At 44.5% G+C, this 9,695-nt stretch overlaps 2 protein-coding genes across 6 annotated transcripts in view; one reads left to right on the top strand and one right to left on the bottom strand.

Annotated features, from left to right (window-relative positions):
* LOC107274487 (protein windpipe) overlaps nucleotides 1–5,754 on the top strand; it is a 17,216-nt gene extending 11,462 nt beyond the window's left edge. For 3 of the 4 annotated variants that reach the window (XM_025091749.1, XM_015753682.2, XM_015753681.2), the window contains exons 2-3: nucleotides 123–172; nucleotides 2,066–5,754. In XM_025091749.1, coding sequence (XP_024947517.1) covers nucleotides 171–172; nucleotides 2,066–4,436 — 2,373 coding nt within the window. In that variant the 5' untranslated portion in view covers nucleotides 123–170 and the 3' untranslated portion in view covers nucleotides 4,437–5,754. The remainder of the gene's footprint in view (nucleotides 1–122; nucleotides 173–2,065) is intronic. The other variant, XM_015753683.2, reaches the window with a different exon arrangement.
* A 39-nt stretch (nucleotides 5,755–5,793) lies between these two features.
* On the bottom strand, nucleotides 5,794–9,695 carry LOC107274486 (insulin-like growth factor-binding protein complex acid labile subunit). 2 transcript variants are annotated; one of them, XM_015753680.2, is made up of 6 exons: nucleotides 9,182–9,695; nucleotides 8,458–8,761; nucleotides 8,159–8,387; nucleotides 7,328–8,063; nucleotides 7,050–7,222; nucleotides 5,794–6,974 (listed from the first exon to the last, which is right to left on the bottom strand). In XM_015753680.2, exons 1-6 carry the CDS (start codon nucleotides 9,386–9,388, stop codon nucleotides 6,311–6,313), a joined length of 2,313 nt encoding a protein of 770 aa, XP_015609166.1. In that variant the 5' UTR covers nucleotides 9,389–9,695; the 3' UTR covers nucleotides 5,794–6,310. The 2 variants fall into 2 exon arrangements, with proteins under 2 accessions (XP_015609166.1, XP_015609165.1); XM_015753679.2 differs by having other exon boundaries at nucleotides 7,050–8,063.

The following is a 9,695-nucleotide window of genomic DNA, read 5'->3' as shown; positions in this document are numbered from 1 at the left end:
CTCCCTGACACCTTTTTCCCGCAATTACATTCGTTTGCATACGTCGCCACGTCGAAGCGTCGTGCCACCTTTTGTCGCTGCAAATAAAGTAACGTACGTGCGCTCACGTTGATGTGTTACAGATGCTACCGAAGCCGCAGTGCTGCTGAGGCCACGTCTGAGTAAATAACATGTGAGTATCGTCTCGTCGTCATTGGACACCTCTTCCCATCGCTCCTTGCAACCGATCGTCTCTCTCTTCCTCGTGCATTCGACCTCCTTTCTCTCTTTCTCTCTGTCATATTTCTCATCGGCGAGTAAATCAAAATTCCCGAAGATGCAGAAGACGTTCTGGGGACGTTGCTGAGTTCTTGCTGGCTTCTTCCTGAGACGCCCAACGGGTCAGCCCGGCTGACTGCTGCAGCTTCTAGCCACTTTTTTATGTCTCACCTGCTTAACGTTCATCAAGCATTACGTGTGTTTGCGAATTAACGGGGAACCTGGAGATGCTTTGCTTTTGATAATCGTTAGCTGCAGGGAAATATTGATTTTCATTATTGCCTGGGACTGGGCCTATTTACTTGACTTGCTAATGCTTCCCGTCGCAGGAGCTACCGCGCGGACTCTCCGTGTGGTTTCGATTAATCGACACGATAACGCGGCTAGTGTGACCTGAACTCGCATCTAAAACCGTAGCAGGATAAGATCTGAAACGCGATACTTCCTACCAGCCGCCTTTTCTTGGGTTGTCGAACGCGATGCCGAACTGTCGATAAGTTCGGCTTAAATTCGGATTCCCGTGACTCTCGGTAAGCTTCTTGCAACCGGATTGGTCATCGCGAATCGTCCTGCACTAAGGACCAGTCAAACGATACGTGGACTCGGCGATTCGATTCATCATTCGGTCCGTCTAGTCGTTGAAAATACTTGGAACAGCCGCTTCTCGATCTGAAAATTCTGCACTGCATTTCCAAGAGATGCATCATTTATGAATTGCATCTGCTCTCTATGCTGCTGATTCTTCGTGTTAAGGCAGAGTCACTTTCGCGCGAAACTGTGTCTGCTTGACAAGTATTCATTTGCCATGGGTAAGGATGCGCATAGATAATCGTAGAGTCGCCAGACTGGCCAGTAAATCGGTATCCGGTCTGTGCGAGCGAATACGTAAGTGGGACGAATAATCGAAGCGTGGAAAGACGATGGGAATGAAGAAAGAGACGAGAAAAAAACGTGAACAGCGCGCGAGTAGCTGGTAGCGATTGTCGAATGTCGAGTGTGTGCTGGAATATGTTAATAGGCGAATGAAATCGATTGGGTCAATATTTGCCACTTGTCTACGAGCGAGGGAGATGGCGACAGTTTTTTTATAGCAGATTATTATTATCGTGCAAAAGTAGATTAAAAAGGTTTTCTATGCATTATATGAATTTTTTCTTTTCTCGCTTCTTTATCTTTTTCTTTTTTCTCAAATTCTGTGTATCTCACCACACCGCGTGGCATGATCGTGATCATGATCATTTAATGTGTCAGGGTCTTTTTACTGGGTCTTTTTTACTCTGGCATTTCCCATTGACGTCACGCGCGCGACGCTACGAACATTTGCTATGCAAGATAGTGCAAATAGTATGCCTAAAATTATTCGCTGTGTATATACTATATGTATATATACAATATATGTATACAGGATTGTTCGTTTCAGACGCAAAAGTTGCTGTCGCTTTGATAAATCGTCATAATACGATAGCTGTTAAAATCCAACGGGTTAGCCTCACCTTTGAATTGAATACTTTTCGTTTCTAGTGTCTTAAATCTGCAATGGGAACACATGCTTATCACAGTTGGAGGTCTGGTGATAAATGAGATACAAGTGGCGGCTTTGTTATCACCTTATCAGTTATTTATAAGAAGTTGTCGTGCGTTCTTTATGGAATTTAATTAAATATTTGATTAATTGCTACATAAAATTTTACGTTGGGGAGCAATTGTAAGATTCGTTAGAGTTGTCTAATCATTTATCGCTTAATCGTTTCAAGATGATTAAAGAATTGAAATATTCACATTTTTATTTGTTACCGAATCAACGCAGGTTAGCCAAGGCGAAAATGCGGACAGTCCTGTTTCTTCTGACAGTCCTGATCCTGACGCTGTCAGGACGTGCATACGGATTGTGCATTTTGGAAAATGCAACGTTCGCTCACTGCACTGATCTGGAGGATGCGAGATACATTAATACCTACGACCTGGAGAAGCTCAAGGCATCGGTGCATACGAAGATGCTGGATCATCGATCATTCGAGAACTTCACTAGCCTTAGGAAATTGGACCTTTCTGAAGGAAACATAGAAAATATCGAGTTTGGGACATTCCGGAAGCTGAGTCACTTGGAAAATTTGAACTTGGCTGGTAACCGTATCGCCCAATTGAAACTGACGGTATTCGAGGGCTTGCAGAACCTGCAGACTTTGGATCTCAGGCGGAACTCCATAAAGCAATTATCGCCAGCTCTGATAAAGCTGAAAAATCTGAAGATCCTGGACCTATCAGGCAATCCTCTGGATTGCAACTGCGCCACGATCAAGGTTCGTGATCTTCTTGTGGCAAACGGTGTCAGAATGTCCAAGAAGATCCTCTGCGCCAGTCCGCCAATACTTAAGGGTGCTTCCCTGATGAAGCCTAATGCTGGGGTTTCCTGCATGTTCGAAGAGCAAGACAAAGAAATGCAGGCTGATGAACCCGTCGATATCGAAGGATCCGGTGATCTTGGTTCCGGAGATGCTTTTGAAGAACTGGACCAAAACTTAGATGAAGACGAGGATCTTTTCGATGAAGAAGTAGAACCACCTTCGCCTCCGACAACAGAGGCGGAAACACCTGTGCCAAACGTTCCTTCGACTGCGGCTAGTCAGGCGTCATCTGCAGCTGCACCCGTTCTCTTGTCCCTTGGATTAGTACCTCAAGACAATACTACCGAATCACCAGTATCAAATAGTCCAGCTTCATCGGAAACTACTTTCGAACGGGACGATAGTCTCTTCTTTGAAACCGAGGATGTAACTGAAGAAGAGCCTCCATCAACTACAGAACCTACCGAAAAGAAAGACGAGCTTAGTGATGACCTTTTGATTCCTGTCTACGTAGAACAGGTATCGTCTGTACTGTCCTCGACTCCAAAGTCTAGTGAGAAGACACACAAGTTTACGGACGAGCTGATTATTCCTGTAGAAGGTTCAGGAACGGAAGATATTGGTTCGGGTGCCGAAGGATCAGGTTCAGACTTTCCTCTGACCGATTGGACTCATTCAGGCAGTGAAGTTAGTCGGGAATTCGGGAGACCAGAATCATCTACCGTGGAATCAGTCGTTGTTGAATCTTCAACTACAGAGAATCCCGATACGAGTACCTCAGACAACAGTGGAAATCCGTTCGACATTATTCTTGGCCTTTTTTGGAGCCCCACGGACGCTCCGGAAGAGAAGAAGGAGGTTGCATTGGAGGAGGAAGAGTTCATCGACGTCTCCTCCGAGAGTAGCCTAGGACCTAGTGGAACACCTGCTGAGGAAGAAATCCTGCCCCCTATGGCGGCAGTTCCAGTGGAACCATCGATATCTGCAGAAAACAACGAACCATCAGACATAGAGCCTATAGTTCCCCTAATCTCGCGCATGGGAATTATTCCTGAGTCGAGTGATAAGGAGTCTTCATCAGGTTCCAATACTGCTGGGAACGTGGGTTCCGACAAGGTCGACGCTAGCGCTGGTACCAATGAAGAAATGGCCGACGTCTCTCCAACTCGTCAAGCCAAGAAAGGAACGGGGTCATACGTAGTTTTGGCTGCTCTCTTGGCAATCTTGGCAGCACTCATTGGTTTCGCAGCATACAAGGGCGACTTCTGTAGGAAGAAGAGGAAACGCAGAGACGTAGAGAATGGCCGAGAACTTCAAGACATGCAGAAATCACTTTTGGATGGCAGCAATGCCAACCGACCAAAGATATCATCCAATGGAAATGCAGAAAACGCACCACTGGTAGGGTCACAAGGTCAGCACTGGAGTGAACAAAGGGACTTGCGACCTTGGCAGGACCACCAGGAGCCAGCAGTCGTCGATCCAAAATCCAAGTATGAAGAAGCCGTGCAGGATGCTGTTGATCCTGTGAAACCGCCAAGAAAATCCTTGACAAGTCCAGAGGAAGCTAGAACTGAAACAAAGGACATACCCTCGGACTCGCCAATTGAGTACAGAGCAGGTGGGGTTGCGATAATAAGAAACCCTCCACAGCCAGTATTGGCACCCCTGCATAGATCACCAAGTCCCATCCACGCGTCCAATGGACCACCCTTGAGTCCTGGTGCGGAAAGAGTCAAGATTTTAATGCAGGAGAACCCGGACAGCATACCCAAGACGCCCATTCTCATAACGAGAACAAAGGCCGGAGAGAACCTAGTCAAAGCACCCTAGAAACCGCAATTTCCATATCGAGAAAAATTGAGAGAAGATGCAAATCTTATATGAACTCGTGTTTCTAAGCGTAAGAAAACACTTTAAAGCGCCAAGATCAAGTCTACCGGAGGCGTAGGCCCAATTTGGGGACCTATGCCTTGTATTCCTAGGGCATCAAAGGCCCCGTAAGACAGGATTATTCATCGTGGAAAAAAGGCATCCCCATCATCGAGACTCGCCCTTTCCTCGCGCTTCTTTCTTCCTGCTTCCTCAAGCCTCCCCCGATAAAATTAGTTCGCGGAACCCGAGACCCAAAGTGGGTCGATGATTCGAGGTCGAGAGTGTACATAAAAATTATCTTAGGCTTTTCGTGCGACGAAGACTAGTCAGTTCTCTTTTAACCCCGTACTGACCTACGTTGCGTTGACCCCTTTGCCTGAATTCTTGGGTGTTCGTGAAAACTGGAGCACGTGGTCTCCCAATTGAAACTCCAATCGTAACGTTTATTTTTTTCCCCAACTGCCATTGGAGACATTCGTAATTTAGATTTCTGCGAGGATGATCCTCGCGCAACAGGAACATTCCATGAACAATCGATGCGTCACAAACAATTGACTGTAAATCCCATAAACGCAAGTGACCTGGCTTTCCGAACACCCTAACTTTACTATAATATAGATATACACTAGTAAGGACTCGTCAACATGAATTAACGCGTAAACGGAATAGAATTACGTATATATGCATATCATATACATACGTATGTATAAGTCATTATAAATATTTAATCACTAAAAGCTAATATAAAACGGACACACGGATGAAGTAAGGACCGTGAATGGACGAACGGCGATTGGATCTTCCTTTAGCAGAGACCGATGCATCGTTGTTCAAAGGCTCAAAGGCTCAACGTGTCCCGATTAATATCCTTCCATTCAGGATGTGTTCAGGTTCGCGATGGGTGAAAGAATTTGACGTTAATCATTATTTATTTCGTTAAATATGTAAACGAGTTCTTTGTTACTCGTCCCAAGCATTTAGTTAGTATATAATGCGATATTTGTTTTCGTTTAAGATATTAGCATATAATGAAAATTGATATAGATTATACAATTGCTTAGTCGGCAGTACCACGGTTAGGATCTTTGCATATTATGTATACATACGTACGTCTGTTAAGCCAAATGAATTGAAATGTATGTGTCTATAATTTAGCATATAAGCGAGTGAGACTATAGGTAGCGATGCAGCTCGGTGCATTTAGCATTAAAATGCACCCGTTAATAAAAACGATGTACGAAGGTAACCAAAGGAGGTGGAAGTCCTTACGATAAGGAAAAAAAAAAAAAAAAAAAAAAAAAAAAAAAAAAAAAAAAAAAAAAAAAAAAAAAAAAAAAGGAAAAATATTGATAAATGTCATTTATATTTCTTTTCCGTTTAATTCGCATCCTCTAATGCGCATTCAGCCATGGGTACATGACTATGTTGTTCGAGCATAAATATACTATCGGCTACGAGGTTGTTCAGTTATGCAACTCCAATATAACTCGCAACGTCTTTTATTTATACTTTCAGTCTTGAATAAATAGCAAATGCATTATCGTAGTAGCGTTGCACCGGTGCATCAGGTGCATCGGATGCAGTTGGCTGGAAACAGCGTTACGCGAAGCGACGAATTAAAATCCGATTTCACTGCGGTTGACGAACTTTATGTGGATTGACGCTCTTATCAGGAGAGCCTTATCGTCCTGATAACAGGAGAAGACAAAATGAAAGGTACGTGATATCGTTTTAAGGTACTTACACACAAATATTTTCTAACTATTCTAAGAGTACAATGAAATGTTTCGGTTGAACGTTAACGGCAATGATTATCCCAGCGACCGAAAGAATCAAAAGTCACTTTCCTGAGGTGACGGTCTGCGGCCGCTTCTTGGTTCTCGCGTTAATTTCTTAATGATTATCGAACTGTTCGATTTGTTATTGAGTCTCGTGGATAATTGATCGAGTTCCGAATCCTCGTCATCGGTGGAATGCCCATTCCGCGCCATCGCCCTACGTTTCTTCTTACGTGCCGATGGGGTTTGAGGTCTGGGCTTGATTTTCGTTCGGTCACCATCCTCGCAGATGCTTCGAGCCCTAGATCTGGTCCTCTCTGTTTCTTTTATGGCAATCTCTGCATTGGACTCCGTTAATTGGCTGGATTCCTCCAATTGGTTGGTCTCGCTCAGCACACTCGTCGAGTTGTTTCGTTCAAGACTCAAACGACGCCGGCGTCTCTCCTCACGACGCTCCTCGCGTCGCGCTAGGTTGTCTTCGCTCTGGGAACGCTTCCTCGCTCTTCTGGGACGCCGCTTCTTCGATCTGAGGTTGTCCACGGACCCTATGGCCTGTATGGACATATTGTCCATGGACATCGTATCCAGAGCCTCCATGGAATGTGCCAGCCGGGGCATGTCAACAGCCTCGTCGTAGGTCGGCGGCTGGATCAGTTCCAATGGATGGATCCTGGGCTCCGCAGTCTGCTCCAGCAACTCCTCCTCCAGTCTTTGGTTTCTGGATGGAGCATGGGAAATTATCGTGGCGTCGTACGGATCAGAAGATCAAAACAATTCGTAGACTTGGACCTACCGTCTTTGCAGCAATCGGAGTCTCTCGCGAGCTTCTGCTCTCTCGAGCTCCTGCCTTTCCAGCCGCGCGTGTCTCTTCATCTTCATCGCGTGTCTAAGGGACACGACACTTCCGAAGAGAATGACCATAGTCAGCAGGCTGATCAGGACCAGGCCCCAGGTGCGGTCGGTTGCCTTGAACATTTCTCCGCTCCAGATCTCGTAACAGGCGTTTTCCCAGGAATAGCCGGAGACGTTACTGGGACTCTGACAGATCAGGTTCGAAGCGACCACACTTACTTGCGATTCCATGAAGTACTTGTAAGTTGGGTAAAGCTGCTCGCAATCGCAGCGCCATGGATTGTCCTCCAGTTGGATCGCCTGTAGGAATTTATTATTCCAAAATAGATCAGGATCTATGCCCTCGGTTAAGCGATTCCCAGATAAGTCCAGATTTCGTAGGGCCGAGAGTCTAACGAAGCTCTCGTTGTTCAACTGGACCAATCTGTTTTGCCTGAGAAAAAGGTTCTTCAGGGTGTTCGATTCCAAATTGTTGGGTATGTTCTCTAGTCTGTTGTTGTTCAAATTCAATGTTACCAGTCGTGGCATATTCGAGAGGACATTGCTTTTAAAGTTGTAGATCAGGTTGGTCGACATGTCCAACCAAATGGCCTCTGTCGTCAGATTCGGAAACTCGTGCAATCCATTGTACGAGAGGTTCAACCGATGCAGTTTTATATTCTCGTTAAAGGTGCTCCAATGCACTTCCTGAAGAGCGTTCGCCGATAGATCCAGTATTTCCAGTTTCGTCAATCCTGCGAAGGAACTCTTGTTCAGGCTGTCTAGGCCATTGGCATCTAAATATAGCTGCAAGAGTTCACGATTCTTCGCGAAAATACGATCAGGCAGGATTCTTATGATGTTTCTCGAGAGTTTAGCATGAGTTAGAGCCGGAAATCCGTGGAGACCAGGTCTGTCCAAATTGCATCTGGAGACGTCCAATCTCTTGAGATTGATGTGCTGCAAAGTTTCGTATCTAAAAAAACAATATATTAGAACCTCATAGAAAAAATTTCAATCTTATATATATGTATTTCTTAACGTTTAACATGTCGTTCGAATGATGCATACCTCGTGCTGTAAACCAACGTGGGATTGTTGGCCAAACGCAATTCTTCCAGACTGGTTAATCTTTCAAACGTGTCCGGATTTAAATAATTTATAAGACAATTTGATAAATCTAGCCAACGTAGACTATCACTGGTTGGCCTCAATACTACTCGCAAAGGATTTCCAGAGAGACTCAGTAAATTCAAGGCAGGCAATCCACTCAAGGATAAGCTATTGAGTTCCTTGATACCTGACGGATTAATGAAATCACTGTTAAAGAATTATCGTATCGTTAATTGCACAATGTCTGTAATACGTACTACAGTGATTGGCATAGAGAGACTGCGTTCTGTTATTAGAAAGTGACGTCAATTCTTCTATTGAATTTTTTGATAGATGTAAAATCTTCAAATTGACCAAGTGACTTATAGCAGCTATGTCTTTGACACTCTTCAAATTATTCTCCGTCAAATCTAACATTTGTAATTTTTTTAATCCCCGCAGATCACTGGGTAAGGCAGTCAGTTGATTTCTCGCCAAATTCAAATATTGCAAATCAACCAAGCTATTGACATGTTCTGGGATCTCCTGCAGGGAATTGCCCGATAGATCTAAATGTTGCACCTGTTAAGCAAAACAAAAATATGACAGTAAAATGTTGGGAAAATGATATAAAAAATGCGATCGGTATTTAAGACCATTAATATAGTAGTAACTCAGCTATAGTTAGGATTAGATATTTGTTGATAATGACCACTCGAGGTTGATACGAGTATCGTTTTATGCGAATTATAAAAATAGTATTTATTTGATAGAAAGAAAAAATATCCTGGACCGTGCCAAGAGATTATTGTCAAAGACCAAAGTATTGACATTGCTTGGAAAATATATAATTTCGTCCAGGACCGAGGATAGGGAGCAGTGGGAGCAGTGGGAATTAGGGTCATGGGAGTTGGAGCATTACGTACCGAAGAAGTCAGCAAGATTTAAGGCGAAAGGAAAGAAAGAAAAAGCGAAGGATCTTCAGGAGCAAAAAGTACTCACAATGTCGCTAATACCGGCAGGATATTCCTGAAGTCCTTGCTTGGAGCAGGCTATAGTTCTGGGCAGTCGATCCAAGTAGCAGAGACACCTTGCAGGGCAGGTGCTTTGAGCATCCAAAATGGAGACGAGAGTGACGCTCAGAATAAAAATGACAGTCGAGTTACGCATATTTGAAGTCCAGGGAGCGTCATTCGCTCCTTTTATCATCTTCACCCACTAGCCGTCGATTGTTCAGTCGAGGAGCGTCATTATCACGAGCCCTATCACTCGTTAACATTTCGTTTACAGTCACTATCTCCTGCTGCCACGAGTAATCCGCCTGTTCCCATCCCTACGGGGCCTCATGCCTCGGCGCTACGTGTGTTTCTCCAGAGCCACGAGTCTTTTTAATTTCCACTTCCTTACTTGAGCCAACTTTTCACTCGAGTTTTACAGAACTCCTGTGACGCCTACTGGCTGGGAGCGGTTCCCCTGTAACCTGCCCTGAGAACTTATCTTTGATAAGTAGTAACGC

The sequence above is a fragment of the Cephus cinctus genome, unplaced genomic scaffold, assembly GCF_000341935.2.
Source record: "Cephus cinctus unplaced genomic scaffold, Ccin1 Ccin1_scaffold3202, whole genome shotgun sequence".
Taxonomy (NCBI): Eukaryota; Metazoa; Arthropoda; class Insecta; order Hymenoptera; family Cephidae; genus Cephus; species Cephus cinctus.
Note: the sequence above shows the minus strand (reverse complement) of the source record. Positions and strands in the feature narration are given on the sequence as shown.